Source organism: Cynara cardunculus (assembly GCF_001531365.2).
Source record: "Cynara cardunculus var. scolymus isolate 2C chromosome LG 16, CcrdV1, whole genome shotgun sequence".
NCBI classification, from domain to species: Eukaryota; Viridiplantae; Streptophyta; class Magnoliopsida; order Asterales; family Asteraceae; genus Cynara; species Cynara cardunculus.
In genome coordinates, this window is record NC_037543.1 from 381,065 (window position 1) to 401,467 (window position 20,403).

At 35.0% G+C, this 20,403-nt stretch overlaps 5 protein-coding genes across 5 annotated transcripts; all 5 read right to left on the bottom strand.

The window, feature by feature from the left end:
• Positions 1 to 1,724: 1,724 nt before the first annotated feature.
• Positions 1,725 to 4,102, bottom strand: LOC112529530 (putative F-box protein PP2-B12). The gene is made up of 4 exons (XM_025140853.1): positions 3,722 to 4,102; positions 2,927 to 3,112; positions 2,739 to 2,839; positions 1,725 to 2,232 (listed from the first exon to the last, which is right to left on the bottom strand). The coding sequence occupies exons 1-4, from the start codon at positions 4,100 to 4,102 to the stop codon at positions 1,755 to 1,757; spliced, it is 1,146 nt and encodes a 381-aa protein (XP_024996621.1). The 3' UTR covers positions 1,725 to 1,754.
• Positions 4,103 to 4,410: 308 nt separating this feature from the next.
• On the bottom strand, positions 4,411 to 5,886 carry LOC112529531 (putative receptor-like protein kinase At5g39000). Its single transcript, XM_025140854.1, has 2 exons — positions 4,831 to 5,886; positions 4,411 to 4,476 (listed from the first exon to the last, which is right to left on the bottom strand). The coding sequence occupies exons 1-2, from the start codon at positions 5,884 to 5,886 to the stop codon at positions 4,411 to 4,413; spliced, it is 1,122 nt and encodes a 373-aa protein (XP_024996622.1).
• A 3,041-nt stretch (positions 5,887 to 8,927) lies between these two features.
• On the bottom strand, positions 8,928 to 12,156 carry LOC112529821 (F-box protein PP2-B15-like). The gene is made up of 5 exons (XM_025141228.1): positions 12,007 to 12,156; positions 11,341 to 11,692; positions 10,331 to 10,504; positions 10,143 to 10,243; positions 8,928 to 9,484 (listed from the first exon to the last, which is right to left on the bottom strand). Exons 1-5 carry the CDS (start codon positions 12,075 to 12,077, stop codon positions 9,019 to 9,021), a joined length of 1,164 nt encoding a protein of 387 aa, XP_024996996.1. The 5' UTR covers positions 12,078 to 12,156; the 3' UTR covers positions 8,928 to 9,018.
• Positions 12,157 to 12,381: 225 nt separating this feature from the next.
• LOC112499613 (putative receptor-like protein kinase At5g39000) lies at positions 12,382 to 14,322 on the bottom strand. The gene has a single exon (XM_025102923.1). It carries the CDS (start codon positions 13,518 to 13,520, stop codon positions 12,447 to 12,449), a length of 1,074 nt encoding a protein of 357 aa, XP_024958691.1. The 5' UTR covers positions 13,521 to 14,322; the 3' UTR covers positions 12,382 to 12,446.
• A 670-nt stretch (positions 14,323 to 14,992) lies between these two features.
• Positions 14,993 to 17,489, bottom strand: LOC112529685 (probable serine/threonine-protein kinase PBL28). The gene is made up of 2 exons (XM_025141024.1): positions 17,047 to 17,489; positions 14,993 to 16,717 (listed from the first exon to the last, which is right to left on the bottom strand). The coding sequence occupies exons 1-2, from the start codon at positions 17,347 to 17,349 to the stop codon at positions 16,433 to 16,435; spliced, it is 588 nt and encodes a 195-aa protein (XP_024996792.1). The 5' UTR covers positions 17,350 to 17,489; the 3' UTR covers positions 14,993 to 16,432.
• Between the last annotated feature and the right edge of the window lie 2,914 nt (positions 17,490 to 20,403).

Consider the following 20,403-nt stretch of genomic DNA (forward strand, 5'->3'; position numbering starts at 1 on the left):
TATGAAATTAAGAGAAATATTCCCCTTGATTATTATTGACAATTGAAGGAGTATAAATACAAAAATACAACGTAATTATAGGAATTATACAAGGTAAMTTACAACTAATTTGACTAATCAAATAAACTAATTAAGGAGAGGATTTGTCTCCAATACCTTGCCTAAATGTGAACAACTCTAATATACACCATTCGAATTAACATCTTATTCAATTAAAATTTTTAGGAGGGTTGGATTCTTGTGAGAAAAATAGTTAAAATGAGAAGCATGAGAAAAGATCTCCACCTTTGGATACATATTATGATGTGGTGCGCTAAGGTGAGATGCACCAAGATCAATCCCCATATTGAACACGATTCATGGATGAATTTGGGATTAAGGTGATCAAACGTCCATATCACTCCTTACATTCTCAATTATCCTTTTATTTTCACATGATTTTTCGCATATCTCAGTGAACCTAAATATAAAGAGCAAAATAGTCATTTTTTCACCTTTTTCTTCTCTATTAATTTGTTGATAAGAATTTGTAGCAAGTTTTTGTTTCCTTGATGCCTTATGCTTTTTAAACCTTTTTTTGAATATTACACACACACACACACATATATATATATATATATATATATATATATGGAAAGGGAGATGGATTTCGGTAAAAACGGGAGTTAAGATGAGAAACATAAGAAGAGATCTTAATCTTTGTGCAATGAAATGAGCCGAGATGCACTAGATTAATCGATCAATCCTCTGATCAAAAGGCTTCATGGGTGGGTTTGAGATTAAAGATGATCAAGGGTTTAGATCCCTTATTACGTTTCTTACATTAACTCTCGTTCTCACATGATCCTTCACCTAAACATATATATTCATTATATATATATATAGAGAGAGAGAGAGAGGAGCGATCAAATGAAAACCACCCTTATTTGTAAAAACCGTACAAACCACCCTCATACGTCGATTTCATTGTTTAATCTTATGAATTTTTTTCATGAAATTGTTTAATCTTGTGAAATTGTTTCATATAATACTTTTTTGATGAATTTGTTTCATATATGGTTATGAAATTTTAATGAAACTGTTTCATGTAGTTCTCTAAAATTAAAATAATGAAGATGATAATATCCATGATTAACACCCTCCACAATAAATATGGTTAATAAACCTCTTATAATTACAAAAAAATAAATAAAATGAAAAATTATGATTGGTTGAATGAGGTTTTCACGGTTTTTACAAATTGAGTGGTTTTATTTGAACGCTTCTCTCTCTCTCTCTACATATATATATATATATATATATATATATATATATATATATAGGGTTAGGTTCACGTGAGACCAACCTATTTTTCATGAGACGTGTGAGACTACAAAATAACCCTTGTAACTTCATACTAAAATATTGTGAAGGTAAAAAAAAACTCCGAATCTTCATAGGAAAAACACAGTGAAGATTACCTTCATAATGTTTTTCCTTGTAAATATTTAGTTTTACTTTGGTTATCTCAAATGATCATAGGTCTCTCTCTCTCTCTTTATATATATATATATATATATATATATATATATATATATATATATATTTTTTTTTATTTATTTTTTTTTTTTTATTTTTTTGTTAAGCTTATAATCATAAATCCATCTACGAATATTAAGGTGCTTATTCCAAAAAGTGGGTTAACAGAAATACTCAAAAATAAAATTGAGTTCAAAATGAAAATAAATTCATTATTAATTTGTGTTTACAATTAATCATAAAGAAGATAATCTTCGAGGTTTTATCTCAATGCCTTGCACACTAATCCCCTGAAACCATGGGTGATATTCTTTTTCCAACCTAAAGTCAATGTTAAACTTGTCGACTCTAATAGATGTTTCAAATTCCCATATTTGAACTTCCATCCAACCATCGTTCCGCAGATGTGGAAGGCCTTTGATTTTTGGCATTTGCAATATCGGGGGGTTGTCGGTGTTTTCATCAACATTTGGTCTAAGAACCCGCAATTGAGGATTAACTAAATAGATATACCGATAATGAATTCCATCTGAATCGGGAAAAGGAAGATTCCAATTTCTCACTTTAACAGGCTCCTCGAATTCGTCCAAGTCTCCTGTTATTTTGTAGACAAAGTTACATGTATATGTTGATCCAGGTGATAGCGTTTGAAATTTGAATTCGCCACGAATAGTAAAATGACTATTAACACAATCAAGAGCCACTTCTTCAAACCTGCAAAAAATATAAAGCATATTGCATGTAATACAAGTGTTAGAATTACCATAATTAATGCTTCAAACTTTAAACACAAGTGAGTTGATTTTACAAATGAATGAACATCCAAAACAGGTGGTTGCAGATATACCTGTATATGTTTGATGCCTAACTCAGCATGGATGCTTGCTTAACTCAATTAAAAACATTGTTAACACTACAAAAAAGTTGGGTTTATAGGACTCTAAACATCATAATAGATTATTCTATAAGACTTAGTTTATAGAACCAAAAATTAAACCGCCTGATGTATAAGCTGTAATAAGTTTACATAACAAGTGTTTTAGGACACTTTAATTTGGTCGTATAAACCGAGTCTTATAAAATAGTCTATTATGATGCTTAGAAATTGATGGAATCCTATAAACCCAATTTAGTTTTGGTCAAATTTGTTTGCGCATGTTGCAAATATATGGAAGACACAGACACGTAAAAAAAACCATGTTAGGAGATGGAGAAAGAACCTTAAGTTGGGTAAAGATTGAAATGTCCATTTGCTTGTGTCTAAAAGCGCTCTTGCTGGTAGGAAAAGACATTTCTTTCCATTTTTGGCTAGAAAAAACCACTGTTAATCAATAAACATGTAAGTACATTTATTTATAGCAACTCTCGAACGCTTATGTTCGTAATTAATCATTCGTATMAAATATACCTCTTCACCATTATTGATCAGGAAGCCTTTACAAAAAAGAAAATAGAGTTCTTTCTTCGTTGTCCATTCGATASTATCTTTTGACCACTTGATTATTTCTTTATGATCTTCTGGCAATTTTCTTTCCCAATATGTATCTAAATCAGATATAGGTTGTATATCCACCTCCTCAACCTCTGACGCCACCTATTAAACAAGCAATATATATAAGAGGTCGTTTACTAAACGCTTACATGATAAACACTTACCGGGTTCTTTTACCTTACAGGATGAACATGACAAGGACCGAGAATCTTACCCGCTAAGAGCGGTGACAAGGGTCAAGAGTCTTACCCAGTACAACATATAGGTTCTCTTTTAAAAAATTTGTGGTGATTTTCAGATTGTTACATATTAAGAGAATTAATTTGTTGATAATTAAGCTAAATTATAGTTTAGGATATGCGGAATGTATGTTCATATAAGCCAAGGAGCTGTTTACCAAATACTTAGCAGCAAGATTCATTACCTTTACATACCTTATGGGGTAATATTCCCGACCATTAGAATTGCTTGCTAGTAAGTATTTGATAAACAACCCCTAACTATAACCTTGCGCATATTATCTTCGAACAAATTTCGTGTAATCCAAGCGGTAAAGGGTCAAAATATAGTTTCAGAAAAGTTATTATGAGATGATTTCTCACATACCCGACCCATTTTTCTATATAATAAAATGTTGGTGTGTCAAAGAAAGATTAAAAACAACTTAAAGAAAAATGATGCAAACGTATAAACGAGTATTTGCCAACTTACTCTCTTTGAGGGCCGAAACTCAATGCCTTCTACCACGAGGGCGTCAAAATGATTTTGAGTGCCACCAAACAGAATTTCGAGGTCAAAATCTCTTTCGTGGCTAGTAAACTGATACAATTCAACCGTCATCCATCTATCTTTTCTCTCATGTGCAAGGTATGCAGTTGAATATTTTGTCTCCCCTTTCAGTATGTAATCGAGAACTAAATACATAGGTCCGTTTGAGTTCCCATTTCGGTTTTTGAGTTTGAACACCAAGTTAATCGTGTATTGGATTCCTGGTGATAAGAATTGAGGTTTGACATGTGCTTCGAACTCCCCACCAAGTGGTACTAAATTGAACTCCGGAAATCTACATGAAGAAGCAACATGGATTAGCATCTCAAACAGGTTTTTTTGTAATTTTTTTTTAATTTATCATCTTGATACACCTTTAAAAAACTGTATATAAAATAATAACGATCAATCTCATCGGTGGAATTGAATGAAATGATTATGTTTTAGAGAATTCTCTAAACTTATAGAATTTTCATGTTTTCTCTATTTCAAAGAACATTATAAAGAATATATTTGAGCCATATATATAGAACAAAACCTTCATTTTACTAAATTATCAAATACATAAAAATAAGAGGGATGACATGTCACCTTGAATCCTCTGTAAACTCACGTTGATGAAGATGCTCCCATCAAGGAATAAATTCTGTTGATGATATCATTTCACAATGTTCTCCATTCTTATTTAGCGAAAACCACTATCCATTAAAAAAGTTCAAATTAGTTGAATTGATGTTGGATGAGTACACTAAAATCTCTTCTTTTTTTTTTCTAACATATAAAATACGTAAATTAAGGAAAATATCAATAAATTAAGGATGGATTTTAGTGTTGCAAAACTGTTTTTGGGTAACCATGGGTTTTTGAGGCAGCTTATGCACACCAGACGACCAACCACGAATGGCCTAGAGTGGAGTCATCGCAGGTGGACCTCGATGACCACAAGGCCTTTGGCAGCGCCTAGATTTGAACCCGGGTAGATGAGATTTTCCACTACATCCCCTAAGCCTTTATCAGTGCCCCACAACCTAAATGGTTAAATATCCATTTACCGTTTTGCCACCATTAACGATAATCCCTTTGGAGAGAAGCGCATGCAGTTCCGCTTTGGATCTAAAGATAAGAAGAGCTATTGCACTCTTAATTATCGCTTCATACTTTTCTGCCTCTACCAATTTCACCACTTCATGAATCTCCTGAGATTTAAGTGCAATCTGAAGTTTTCCCACGACATCAGCCATTAGTGGTCGTTCTGTATGAGTTTTCTGCAAGCATTGGTATGCAATGTCTGAAAATGTTTCCAAGGAATTCAAATCCATTTGCTGCAACAGATCTCGAGATATGATGTCATCTAATTTCTTTTCTTTGTAGCTTTTCTTCCACATACGCACTAGACTCTGATATTGACCATTGCTATATTTATAGCATAATCTAGCACACAATACCTCGAAAAATACAACCCCAAGAGAGTATACATCTGACTCTTTTGTTAGCACGCCCATCTCCAGATACAGGGGATCTATGTACCCAGGGGTACCTACAACATTAGAGAAACGAAATGTATGTTTCTGATTAGCCGGGCCTATTTTTGACAACCCTAGGTCAGAAATTTTAGCATTCCAATTCTCATCTAATAAGATGTTGGCGCTTTTTATGTCACGATGAAGAACTCTTTGTTGTGTCCCCACGGGATCATGAAGGTAGTTGAGTCCCCTTGCGACCCCAAGACATATCTTGAGGCGTTGCATCCATGTGAGAGCATCGGCACTTAAATGGCGATCAAGGCTTCCACGAGATGCATACTCATACACAAGGATTTTCTCATCACCCTCGTTGCAATATCCCAAGAGAGATACAAGATTTTCGTGGGAGTAACTGGAAAGCATCATAATCTCCCTCCAGAACTCAGAGTTTCCTTGCAGACCATGTAGACCTAGACGCTTAAAAGCAACCACGCTTGGCCCCTTTGAGAGAGAGATTTCTCCTTTATAGACGTTCCCGAACCCACCCTTTCCGATCAAGTTGTCGTTGCTAAAGTTGTGGGTGGCAGATTTTATATCTTCTAATTTGATTTTAAGATGTTGGAACTCATCTAAGAAGAAGGCCATTATCTGTAAATCAAATAAAAGTGATAAAATTCAACTACCAAGCAATTGGAAATGCAGAAGTAGAAAGGAGAAGTGGATGTAGAGTTGATGGAGGTGGCCAAAGTCGAGAAATGACAGCTAAAATATGGTTGCAAGCAATTGTTGTGGTCAACTGTGGCAGGTGATATACTAAAAAAAATACTATTATTCACTACCTGACGTGGTCAATTGTATTATATAATACCAATTATTTCTTTCCGTCTATATATAAGTGTGAATATTTCTATTTTAATTTGTTTCAAAATAAGTGTAACATTGTTTTTTAATTATTAAAAAAAGTACTAATTATATATCTTGAAAAATGTATGCATTTTTATTATGGACATTTATTTACGACGAAGGAAATATAATTTTCAGGGATATAAAAACTAATTAACAATCAAATAATATTGTATATATTTATGCAAATTACGTATTTATTTCAATAATGCATTTAGTTTAAAAAGTATAGACTATTTAAGTTAAAATACTTGTGATTATTTTCTTCTAATTTGTTTCAAAGGAAAATTCCAGTTTCTATGCTCAACAAGACCTTAAATTACAAAAATATGCTTCAAAGTTTAACTTTTTTCTAAAATATCCCTCTCTCCCAAAATCATCTTGTACACCATTTGATGCTCCACTTCCCTTTAATTTGTTAGTCTTTAAAGAAGTTGTGATTCGTAGCCGTATATAGTAATGGGTTTTCTCGCACAAACCAACTGTTTGGTAGAATACTAAGAGTGACACTTCCTTCATAAAGTTTTTTATACATATCGATTTTGATTGGTGTGCCTTTGATCGGATTCCCATTGCTGTCCATGAATCAACATCCATTCAGGGTGGCCATCCTTATGTGTTTGATGGTAAAAATTGCTTATTTTATTTACCGATGAGCACTTAAATTGGTCTTTCTATTCTTTCTTCAATAGAAAAGGGTGTGACTTGAACTGCCTCAATTTTGCTGGAAACGAGAGCCTCTAACCTTTCACACTGAACTTGGTATCTTAATAGATCTTCACCATGTTGTTGTTGGCAGATCTTCAATATCTAATGTTGCGGTCAACAATCGCAGACTTGCTTCAATCCATACAGTTTCATCCACGTCTTCCTCTCCCCCCTGATAAAAACCATGTTTCAGTACATCAAGTTTCTGCCGTCTCTTCATCTCTATAGAATTCACTGCCAAACTCTCATCAATCGATCTGCTTCAACCACCTCCCTTTTAAAAATAAATTGCAACAATTTTTAATAATATTACTTAATTTTTAATTAATAATTATTGCATAGTATTTATTTTGCTTCATAAACCTCTTTAATTTTTAATTGGATCATGTCATACATAGAAACTTTCCACAACAACTATCATTATAATAAATGAACAATGAATGGGTTTTTATATTCTTTATAATAATAAACAATAAATGGTTTTTAATTGGATGAAGAAGTTAGATTCTTTAGTTTATTGATATTTTTCATGGTTGTTGGAACCTCTCCAATTTTCTATAATCACGTTATCTTCACACCACACGACTTTTCTGTTTGTATATTCGTGTTGCAGTCAAGAGTGAAATGGAAGCCTGGATTAATCTTTACAAGTTTCGAAATTAATATAAAATACATAATACATAGTTTCAATCACGTAAATATATAAATAATTTATTGAAAAATTTATAAATAATTATAAAAATAATTGGGTTACTTTTTTATTAATCGATTATTACAATATAAATGTTTTTAACATTTTTTTAAAATCCTATATTTGAAGGATTTCAATTAAATCCAAAGATTTCAAATTCGGATAATTCAACAAACCAAACATGGGATTGGAATGAATTTGAAATACAAATCCCCTAAATCCATTCTATTCCTTCAAAACAAACGGCACCATATAGGGTTTAGTTATAAAATATTTACAGGTTGGAGGGTCTATCTAATTTTTTTATTGCCAATGCTTGTCTATTAATTTTAACAACTCATCCGGGGATCCTATTTTTTCGAAAAATATTTGTTCTAACCCGTTTTTCTAGCGGGTCATCCCACCCAAGCCTTGCCTATCTATGAACAACCCTAATATACACCATCTGAATAACATATTATTCAATTAAATATTTTAGGAGGGTTGGGTTCTTGTGAGAATGAGAGTTAAGGTGACTTGGATGCACATTAGATTGGGATGCACCGAGATGCAACAGGTTAATTCCCGTATCAAACATGATTCATGAATGAGTTTGAGATTAAAGGTGATCAAACATCTAATTCATTCTTTACACTTCTCACTTTAACTCTTATTTTCATACGATATTTCGCCTATCTCAATAAACCTATTATTTATAAAGAGCAAAATAGTCATTTTTTCTCCTTTTTCTTCTTTATTAATTTATCGATAAGAATTTGTAGCAAGTTTTTGTTTCCATGATGTCTTATGTTTTTTAAACATTTTTTTTTTAATATAACACACATACACACATATAGAAAGAGAGATGGATTCCGATAAGAACGAAAGTTAAGGTAAGAAACATAAAAAAAGATCTTAACATTTGGATACAGATTAGGATGAAATGAACCAAGATGCACCACATTAATCGATCAATCCCCATATCAAAGGCTTCATGGGTGGGATTGAAATTAGAGGTGATCAAGGTCCAAATCCCTTCTTATGTTTCTCACATTAACTCTCGTTCTCACATGATATTTCACCTAAACACACACACACACACACACACATTTATATAGGGTTGAGTTCACGTGAAACCAACCTATTTACATGAGACCTGTAAGACCACAAAATAACACTTCTAACTCCGAACTTTCACAAGAAAAAGACGAAGATTACCTTCATAATGTTTTTCCTTATAAATGTTTAGTGTTATTTTGGTGATCTCACATGATCTCAAGTCTCTTTCTATATATATCGTTAAGCTTATAATCATAAATCCATCTAGGAATATTAAGGTGCTTATTCCCAAGAGTGGGGTTAATATATAGAAATACTCAAAAAGAAAATTGAGTTGAAAATACATAAAACTTCATCTTCATGGCAATACATAATCAATTAAAACGAAAACAAACCCATTAATATTATATGTGCTTACAATTAATCATAAAAGAAGATCATCTTTTAGGTTTTACCTCAATGCCTTGCACACTAATCCCCTGAAACCCCGAGCCAGATTTTCTTTGTAGCAAAAAGTTAATCTCAAACTTGTCAACCCTAACAGATGTTTCAAATTCCCATATTTCAACTTCCATCCAACCATTGTTCCGTAGTCGTGGAAGGCCTTTGAATTTTGGCATTTGCGATATCGGGGGGTTATGGGTATTTTCATCAACATTTGGTCTAATAACCGGCAATTGAGGACCAAGTAAATAGATATATCGATAATTAATCTCATCGGAATCGGAAAAAGGAAGATACCAATTTCTCACTTCAATAGGCTCCTCGATTTTGTCGACGTCTCCTGTTATTTTGTAGACAAGGTTACATGCATATATTGTTCCAGGTGATAGCATTTGAAATTTGATTTCGCCGAGAATATGAAAATAACTCCTAAAACAATCAAGAGCCACTTCTTCAAACCTGCAAAAATATAAAGCATATTGCATATAATACAAGTGTTGCAGATCTAAAAAAAGTTGGGTTTACAGGACTCTAAACATCATAACAGACTATTCTATAAGACTTGGTTTATAGGACCAAAAATTAAACTGTCCTATATATAGGCTGTAATAAGTTTACATGACATCTAACAAGTGTTTTAGGACACTTTAATCTAGTCTTATATATAAACTAAGGGGCCGTTTACCAAACACTTACCCAGGTAAACACTTACCCAGGTAAGCGCTTACCATATTACATTACCTCACCAGATGAATGTGGTAAAGACCAAGAATCTTACCCTGTAAGAGCGAGATAATGAACAAGAGTCTTACCCGGTAAGTAAAGACGACAACTCTTACCACGATAAGAGCTTATTGTGTAAATTATTGCATACGGTGTTGTGTTGATGGACTAAAATCTTAATCGATAAGTATCTAATGGTGTTAAATTTTACCCGTAAGCACTTATTGAATAAGTTTTTGGTAAACGGCCCCTAAGTCTTATAAAATAGTCTATTAGGATGCTTAGAAATTGATGGCATCCTATGAACCCGATCTAGTTGTAGTCAAAAATATTAGCGCATGTGACAAATATATGCAAGACATAAAATAAACATGTTAGGAGATGGAGCAAGAACCTTAAGTTGGGTAAAGATTGAAATGTCCATCGGTTTGTGTCTAAAAGCGCTCTTGCCGGTAGGAAAAGACATTTCTTTCCATTTTTAGCCAGAAAAAACCACTGTTAATCAATAAACATGTAAGTACATTTATTTATAGCAACTCTCGAGCGCTTATGTTCCTAATTAATCATTCGTATAAAATATACCTCTTCACCATTATTGATCAGGAAGCCTTTACAAAAAAGAAAATAGAGTTCCTTTTTCGTTCTCCATTTGATACTATCTTTTGACCACTTGATTATTTCTTCATGATCTTCTGGCAATCTTCTTTCCCAATCTGATACAGGTTGTATATCCACCTTCTCAACCTCTGACGCCACCTATTAAACATCCAATATAAAGGGTGGTTTACTAAACGCTTACCCGATATATAAACACTTACCGAGTCCTTTTACCTTACAAGATGAACATGACAAGGACCGAGAATTTTACCTGCTAAAAGTGATGACAAGGGTCAAGAGTCTTACCTGGTAAGTGAGGGTGATGACTCGTATCCGGTTAGCGCTTATCATATAAATTATCGCATACAATGTCGTTTTAATAGATCAGAATCTTACCCGGTAAGGTAAGTACAAGTGTGTATTCTTACCAATAAGCATTTACCACTTACCGTACAAGCATTTGAGTAAACCACCCCTAAGTCTTTGATTTACTACGAAAGAAATCATCGCATTCTCCAAATGTTTTCTTTAAAAACCACAATGTTCCCCCAAGAAAAGCAGGTTGTCTTACAATCAAAATGTGCGTGGTGATTTTCAGATAGTTTTATATAAAGAATAATTAAGCGAAGTTATAGGTTAGGATATGGCGGAATTTACATTCGTATAAGCTAAGGGGCTGTTTACCAAATGCTTAGCAGCAAGAGTCATCACCTTTACATACCTTATGGGGTAATATTCCTGACCATCAGAACGAGATGTGAGATTGTTGGTAAGTGTTTGATAAACAGCCTCTAACTAAAACCTTGTGCATATTATCTTCGAACAAATTTCGTGTAACCCAAGCGGTAAAGGGTCAGAATATAGTTTCAAAAAAGTTATTATGAGATGATTTTTCACATACCTGACCCATTTTTCTATATAACAAAATGTTGGTGTGGCAAAGAAAGTTTAAAGAAAAATGATATGAACATATAAACGAGTATTTGCCAACTTACTCTCTCCAAGGGCCGGAACTCGATGCCTTCTACCACGAGGGCGTTTAAATGAATTTGAATGCCATCAAACAGAATTTCGAGGTTAAAATCTCTTTTGTGGCTAGTAAACTGATACAATTCAACCGTCATCCATCTATCTTCTCTCTCATGTGCAAGGTATGCAGTTGAACATTTTGTCTCCCATTTCAGTTTGTAATCGAGGGCTACATACGTAGGTTCGTTTGAGTTCCCATTTCGGTTTGTGAGTTTGAACACTAAATTAACTGTGTATGTGATTCCTGGTGATAAGAATTGAGGTTTGAGATGTGCTTTGAACTCCCCAGAAAGTGCTACTAAATTGAACTCTGCAAATCTACACGAAGAAGCAACATGGATTAGCAACATGCAAATCTACTAAATCAAAGAGGTTTTAGAGATTTCTAACATATGTTTCTAACTTTCTCATCTTGATACACCTTTAAAAACTTTATATAAAATAATAACAATCCAATCTCATTGGTGGAATTGATAAAAAAAGTTTTAGAGAATTCTCTAAACTTAGAAAAAATTTCATGTTTTCTCTATTTTAGAGAACATTATAAAGAATCTATTTGAGCAATATAAAGAATAAAACCCTTATTTTACTCTATCATAAAATATATAAAAACAAGAGGGAGGATATGTCACCTTGAATCCTCTGTAAACTGCCGATGATGATGCCGCCTCCACAGAGGAATAAAATCTCTTGATGAAATCATTTCACAACGTTCTTCATTCTTATTTAACGAAACCCACTATCCATTAAAAATGTCCAAATTAGTTGAATTGATGTTGGATGAGTACACTAAAATCTTCTTTATTTTTCTACATATAAAATACGTAAATTAAGGAAAATATCAATAAAGATTTTTTTAAGGATGGATTTTTAGTGTTGCTAGCTTCTTCTTTTTTGGTAACCATGGGTTTCTGAGGCAGCTTATGCACACCAGGCCACCAACCACGAATGGCCTGGAGTCATCGCAGGTGGACCTCGATGACCACAAGGCCTTTGGTAGCGCCTACATTTGAACCTGGATAGATGGGATTTTCCATTACATCCCCTAAGCCTTTACCAATGCCCCCACAACCTAAATGGTTAAATGTCCATTTACCGTTTTGCCACCATTAACGATAAACCCTTTGGAGAGAAGCGCTTGCAGTTCCGCTTTTGATCTAAAGATAAGAGGAGGTATTGCACTCTTAATTATCGCTTGATACTCCTCTGCGAATTTCTCCCTTTCATAAATCTCCTGAGATTCAAGTGCAATCTCAAGTTTTCCCACGACATCAGCCATTAGTGGCCGGTCTCCACGAGTTTTCTGCAAGCACTGATATGCAATGTTTGAAAATGTTTTTAAAGAATTCAAATCCATTCGCTGCAACAGATCTCGAGATATGATCTCATCTAATTTCTTTTCTTTGTAGCTTTTCCTCCACATACGCACTAGACTGTGATATTGATCATTGCTATATTTAATGGATAATCTACCGCACAATACCTCAAATAAGACAACCCCAAGAGAGTATACATCTGACTCTTTTGTTAACACGCCCATCTCCAGATACAGGGGATCTATGTACCCAAAGGTACCTACAACATTAGAGACAAGAAATGTATTTTTCTGATTAGCAAGACCTATTTTCGACAACCCTAAGTCAGAAATTTTAGCATTCCAGTTCTCATCTAATAAGATGTTGGCGCTTTTGATATCACGGTGAATCACTCTTTGTTGTGTCCCCACGGGATCATGAAGGTAGTCGAGTCCCCTTGCAACCCCAAGGCATATCTTGAGGCGCTGCACCCATGTGAGAGCATCGGCACTTAAATGGCGATCAAGGCTTCCACGAGATGCATACTCATACACAAGGATTTTCTCATCACCCTCGTTGCAATATCCCAGGAGAGAGACGAGATTTTCATGGGAGTAACGGGAAAGCATCATAATCTCCCTCCAGAACTCGGCATTTCCTTGCCCACTATCTAGATCTAGACGCTTAAAAGCAACCATGCTTCGCCCCTTTGAGTGAGAGATTTCTCCTTTGTAGACGTTCCCGAAGCCACCCTTTCCGATCAAGTTGTCGTTGCTAAAGTTGTGGGTGGCTGATTTTATATCTTGTAGTTGGATTTTAAGATGTTGAAACTCATCTAAGAAGAAGGCCATTATCTGTAAATCAAATAAAAATGAGAAAATTGAAGTACCAAGCAATTGCAAATGCAGAAGTAGAAAGGAGAAGTCGATATAGAGCTGATGGATGTGGCCAAAGTCGAGAAATGACAGCTAAAATATGATTGCAAGCAATTATCGTGATGATGGGGGTGGTCAAATTATTTTTGTGGGGATGGTGGCAAGCAATTATTGTGGTCAAACGTGCAGGTGACATACTAAAAGCAAAAGGTACTACTATTCACTATCCTTTATGTAAATTTGAACTTCTTTTTGTAAAAGTATGGTACTTTTTAGAATGCTTTGTAAAATTAAGACTGTAAAAATGGGGGTGTTAATAGGCATTCTCAGTAAAAACTATCATTTCATATCGGTCATAACTTGTTAAGAACTGTGAAAAAACCAGCAAACAGTGGTCTTGATAGTTGGACCACGTTCAACAAAACCTACATACAAAACACGAAGTAATCAAGCAAGCTTACGCTTACACACAAGAAAAATCGAGAAATCAGAAAATGAAAAGGTGAGAAAAAATAGGTGCTGATGATTTTCAGTGTGTGTCTGAACCTGTAGTGACAGAAGTAACCTTACATATGTGACACTTAGAAAAAGGGAAGGAGAAGAGAAAGTAGAGATAATGAGAATGCCTAATAACAGAATCATACAAATGTGATTAAATGATATAACCAATAGAAAGAGATGGACCCAGCAAAGGCACAGGTGCTCCACAGCCAACTATACTAGTGGTAGTAGGTACATGTGCTGTGCACCATTGAGGAAGACGACCTACACCATTCAAAACGGGGAAAATAGAAAGACCGAATAAAACTAACCACCAGAAAAACAATGAACAGCTAAATACATCCAAATACCCGATGGATAAACGCTTACCGGGTCCTTTTACCTTACAGGATAAATATGACAAAAACCAAGAGTTTTACCGCTTGTGATTTATCCACCTCCTCAACCTCTGACGCCACCTATTAAACATCCAATATAAGGGGCCATTTACTACACGCTTACCCGATGGATAAACACTTACCGGGTCCTTTTACCTTACAGGATGAATATGACAAAAACCAAGAGTTTTACCTGCTAAAAGCGATGACAAGGGTCAAGAGTCTTACCCGGTAAATGAGGGTGATGAGTTTAGCGCTTACCATACAAATTATTATCGTTTTAAGATATCACAATCTTACACGGTAAGATAAGTACAAGTGTGTATTTTTACGTGTTACCGTACAAGCATTTGAGTAAACAATCCCCAAGTCTTTGATCGACTACAAAAGAAAATATCGTATTCTCCAAATGTTTTCTTTAAAAACCACAACGTTCCCCCAAGAAAAGTAGGTAAGCCATGTAGGTTCTCTTACAATCAAGATGTGCGTGGTGATTTTCAGATCGTTCTGTATACTTAGAATTAATTTATTGATAATTAAGCTAAATTATAGGTTAAGGGGCTGTTTACCAAATGCTTAGCAGCAAGAGTCGTTACCTTTACATATTTTATGGGGTAATATTTCCAATCATCAGATCGAGAATTGTTGGTAAGTGTTTGATAAACAACCCCTAACTAGAACCTTGAGCAAGATTCAGGGTGCAATTTGATATCATCTTCGAACAAATTCCGTGTAACCCAAGCAGTAAAGGGTCAAAATATAGTTTAAGAAAAGTTATTATGCGATGATTTCGCACATACCTGATCCAATTTTCTATATAACAAAATGTTAGTGTGGCAAAGAAAGTTTAAGAACAACTTAAAGGAAAAATGATGTAAACATATAAACGAGTATTCACCAACTTACTCTCTCTGAGGGCCGAAACTCAATGCCTTCTACCACGAGGGCGTCAAAAGGAAATTTAGTGCCATCAAATAGAATTTCAAGGTCAAAATCTCTTTTGTCGCTAGTAAACTGACGCAATTCAACCGTCATCCATCTATGTTCTCTCTCATGTGCAAGGTATGTTGTTGAATATTTTGTCTCCCCTTTCAGTTTGTAATCGAGGGCTAAATACGTAGGTTCGTTTGAGTTCCCATTTCGGTTTTTGAGTTTGAACACTAAGTTAACTGTATATGTGATTCCTCGTGACAAGAATTGAGGTTTGACATGTGCTTTGAACTTCCCAAAAGGTGGTACTAAATTGAACTCTGCAAATCTACAGGAAAAAGCAACATGGATTCCCCTCTCAAACAGGTTTTCTATAATTTTTTCTAAAATATTGAACTAAAAGTTAAAACCTCTAAAAAACATGACATTCAACTCCAACCAATCCTCTATGTTTTAGAATCTCTCATATTTTACTAACTTTATTATCCTGAGACACCTTTAAAAACTTTATATAAAATAATAACAATTCAATCTTGTTGGTGGAAAAAATTGATTAAGTTTTAGAGAATATTATAAAAAATTTGTTTGAGCAATATAAAGAACAAAACCTTCATTTTACTTTATTATCAAATACATAGGAACAAGAGGGAGGACATGTCACCTTGAATCCTCTGTAAACTGATGATGACAATGATGCCTCCACAAAGGAATAAATTATGTTGATGATATCATTTCACAATGTTCTTCATTCTTATTTAACGAAAACCAAAAACCACTGTCCATTAAAACAAGTTCAAGTTAGTTAAGTTGATGTAGGATGAGTACACTTTACTTTTCAACTTATACATAGTTTCAACATTCAAAAATACGTAAATTAAGGAAACATCAATAAAGATTTTTTAAGGATGGATTCTAGTGTTGTGAGCTTTTTTTGTGGGTAACCGTGGTTTCTGAGGCAGCTTATGCACACTGATTAATCCACTACGAATGGCTTGGAATCATCGTAATCGCAGGTGGACCTCGATGACCACAAGCGCTTTAGCGGCGCCTGGATTTGAACCCGGTAGATGAGATTTTTCACTACATCCCCTGAGCCTTTACCAGTGCGCCACAACCTAAATGTCCATTTACCGTTTTGCCAACATTAACGATAATCCCTTTGGAGAGAAGCGCTTGCAATTCCGCTTTGGATCTAAAGATAAGAGAAGGTGTTGCACTCTTAATTATTGCTTCGTACTCCTCCAGCAATTTTATCACTTCGTACTCCTCTGACAATTTCACCCCTTCATAAATCTCCTGAGATTTAAGTGCAATCTCAAGCTTTACCACGACATCAACCATTAGTGGCCGTGCTCCACGAGTTTTCTGCAAGCATTGATATGCAATGTCTGAAAATGTTTCCAAGGAATTCAAATCCATTCGCTGCAACAGATCTCGAGATATGATCACGAGTTTTCTGCAAGGAATTCAAATCCATTCGCTGCAACAGATCTCGAGATATGATCACGAGTTTTCTGCAAGCATTGATATGCAATGTCTGAAAATGTTTCCAAGAAATTCAAATCCATTCGCTGCAACAGATCTCGAGATATGATCTCATCTAATTTCTTTTCTTTGTAGCTTTTCTTCCACATACGCACCAGACTCTGATATTGACCATGGCTATATTTAAAGCATAATCTACTGCACAATACCTCGAATAAGACAACCCCAAGAGAGTATATATCTGACTCTTTTGTCAGCACGCCCATCTCGAGATACAGGGGATCTATGTACCCAAAGGTACCTACAACATTAGAGACAAGAAATGTGTGTTTCTGATTAGCAAGACCTATTTTTGACAACCCCAAGTCAGAGATTTTAGCATTCCAATTCTCATCTAATAAGATGTTGGCACTTTTTATATCGCGGTGAAGAACTCTTTGTTGTGTCCCCGCGGGATCATGAAGGTAGTTGAGTCCCCTTGCGACCCCAAGGCATATCTTGAGGCGCTGCATCCATGTGAGAGCATCGGCACTCCGATGAAATTGTCGTTGCTAAAGTTGTGGGTGGCTGATTTTATATCTTGTAGTTGGATTTTAAGATGTCTAAACTCATCTAAGAAGAAGGCCATTATCTGTAAATCAAATAAAAAGGAGAAAATTGAACTACCAAGCAACTGCAAATGCAGTAGAAAGGAGAAGTCGATGTTGAGATGATGCAGGTGGCGAAATGACAGCTAAAATATGATTGCAAGCAATTATTGTGCTGATGGAGGTGGTCAAAGTCAACAAATGAGAGCTAAAACTTTTTATTTTTGTGGGTATGGTTGCAAGCAATTATTGTGGTCAAATGTGACAGGTGACATACTAAAAGCAAAAGGTACTACTATCCACTATCTTTATGTAATTTCAACTTCTTTTTGTAAAAGTATGTTACTTTTTAGAAGCTTTGTAAAATTAAGATTATAAAAATGGGGTTGTTAATATGGATTCTCAGTTAAAACTATCATTTCATATCGGTAGTAATCTTGCTTAACAAATATACCTTTTAAAAGTTTTATCTAAGAATTTCTAAAGTTTTCTTGAGGTTTTTCGCTTCAATAACATAAGCAAAAAAGTCAAATCAATGCAGCTTTCGTGCCCAACCTAAAGATCCTATCCTCTTGCAGCTAGAGCTCTTGATGGCACTATAAAAATGAGGGTGTTAATATGGATTCTCAGTTAAAACTATTTCATATCGGTAGTAATCTTACTTAACAAATATACCTTTTAAAAGTTTTATCTAAATAATTTATAACATATAATAAATTAATAATGTAAGTAAGCTATAATATTAAAAAAACAGTGCAACTCGCTACCAACAAACAAGTTTTTAGCAAAGAACCCTCCTCATTTTATCCGGGCTTGGGACCGGCTGAGAAACCCAGGCAGAGTTAAAACTTGTAAATACCAATATCAATAACCACACCAATCAACCATAATTTAGCATTAAATAAATGAGAGAATAAACATACTTACCAGTAAGGAAAACACAAGTGCCCATATCTTGATTCCAGTAAGAACCTGCAGGGAGAACATCTCGTTTATACAAGAAAAGAAGGAAAGAAAGAGAAATGATGCAAGAGTAACTAAACAACCAATTACAACAAGATACGAAATAAGATAAAACAGAAGAAAAGAAGAACTCATAAACAGATACATCTTCGATTGTCAAAACAAGGTACCCCATGTCTGACCATAGAAGACCTACAAGATGTGCATCATGCCGTAGGTTGACTTATTAAGAATTATGGAAAACTCAACCATGCTGAAACAGATGGTCATAAGTTGTTAAGAACTAGGGCCAACTATATACTTGCAGTAGCAGGTACGTGTGCACCATTGAGCAAGACAACCTACACCATGCAAAACGGGGAACATAGAAGAATAAAACCACAAGGAAAACGTCACCAAAAGAAATGAACAGCTCCAAATTAATGAGAGATTAATCTAAAGCTAATGGTAATGCCATTTATGGCCTTTCCTTGCAAACTTCAAAACAAGGGCATAACACGAACATGTAAGACACGTATGTCTACACCATCTGCGGGGATTCACCAAACAACATATGTCAACAAACCAGGAAACACAAGTCGACCTATTAGCGATAGAGCAAAGAGGTTCTCAAGATGATGGAAAAATGAAAAACAGACGATGCTAAAAGAAACAAAATGCCAAAAAAGGGTGATCTCGATGATTGGATCATTGTAGACCATGGTGTTTGGCACCAAACAAACCTACAGACAAAACTCAATCTCATCATGCAAGCTTACATGCAATGGTAATTCAAAAATGAGAGAATAAACAAAATGGCGTCAAGGAAGAAACACAAGTGCCAATTATCCACAAGCGTTCATCTTCAGTTAAGTCAGAACCTGCGGAAAGAACAATCATTGCACATCTCGTTTGCACAAGACAGAAAAAATGATGCAGAAGTAACAAAGACAGACAGCCAAAGAAACTACAAGAAAAGCAATAATGCTATAACAGAAACAAATCATAAAAAATTATAGCAAAACCAGGAAACGGGTATTTTGGTGGTTGGACCACGGTGTTGGGTATCAACAAAACCTACAAAAGAATTATAGCAAAACCAGGAAACGGGTATTTTGGTGGTTGGGTATCAACAAAACCTACAAAACAAAAACACAAACTGATCACACAAGCTTACAGACAAGAAAATTCGGGAAATCAAAAGATGGACAAAATAGTGCAAAGCTAAAAACATAGTTGCTGAGATCTGTAGACAAGAACAACGATCCAATCTTTTCCAGTCCTGCCTTAACCTATGGTCTTCTTACATCTCTGACACAGACTGATACAAAAGTGATTTCAACAAGAGAACAGAAAGACGGACCAAGTCGTCCACTGCTAAGCCACAACTGCTCCATAGCCAACTATATTATCAGGTACTCACTGGCCATTCGGGAAGACGATCTACGATATGCAGCACAGGGAACATAGACAGACCAAAAAAACCATGAAAGCAGACATATGCCATCTGCGACTCTTCAACACTTTCAACTAAAGACTTTCATACTTCAAAAAGAAGGGATAACAAGAATAAACACAGCACACGAATAATTAAATAAGTTGATGCATATCCTTATTTTTTTGTTACACCCCCGGAATTTGATTTGATCTCATTACATCACAAATTCAATCCCTACGGATACTGTAAGCTCATCCCAAAAAGGAAAGGAATCAGCCACTGATTGCTTCAATTTCGACCAAGATAGAATTAAATAATAGAACCTTGGTCATAAACCATCCTGTATCTTTTACCCAGGAATAGTTCTGACCCACGAGGTGCCCCTAAATGACCGCTCAGGAAGGCCTACCTTCACAGAACAACAACAAATAGCAACACAGGAAAGACAACTGTCCACTTGTCGCAAATACTTTCTCAGTTTCATGGGCAAGAACAACAATCCAATATCTCAGTTTCTGTCTTGAGCCTGTGGTGACAAAAATGTTCCTTACAGATATAACACTCGCATAAAGCTAAATAAAAGAAAAATATACTATATA

What these genes read in the sequence shown, in the direction of transcription:
- LOC112529531 (XM_025140854.1), bottom strand. Translation starts at nt 5,886, where the DNA reads ATGGCCTTCTTCTTAGATGAGTTCCAACATCTTAAAATCAAATTAGAA. An exon ending in TCGTTAATGGTGGCAAAACG is followed by an intron (nt 4,477 to 4,830) that starts GTAAATGGATAT and finishes TTTAATGGATAG; the next exon opens with TGGTTTTCGCTAAATAAGAA.
- LOC112499613 (XM_025102923.1), bottom strand. Translation starts at nt 13,520, where the DNA reads ATGGCCTTCTTCTTAGATGAGTTTCAACATCTTAAAATCCAACTACAA.
- LOC112529685 (XM_025141024.1), bottom strand. Translation starts at nt 17,349, where the DNA reads ATGCAGCGCCTCAAGATATGCCTTGGGGTCGCAAGGGGACTCAACTAC. An exon ending in TTGGGGTTGTCTTATTCGAG is followed by an intron (nt 16,718 to 17,046) that starts GTATTGTGCAGT and finishes CAATGCTTGCAG; the next exon opens with AAAACTCGTGGAGCACGGCC.
- LOC112529821 (XM_025141228.1), bottom strand. Translation starts at nt 12,077, where the DNA reads ATGATTTCATCAAGAGATTTTATTCCTCTGTGGAGGCGGCATCATCAT. An exon ending in CAGTTTACAGAGGATTCAAG is followed by an intron (nt 11,693 to 12,006) that starts GTGACATATCCT and finishes TTCTTCGTGTAG; the next exon opens with ATTTGCAGAGTTCAATTTAG. An exon ending in CAATCTTTACCCAACTTAAG is followed by an intron (nt 9,485 to 10,142) that starts GTTCTTGCTCCA and finishes ATATTTTTGCAG; the next exon opens with GTTTGAAGAAGTGGCTCTTG.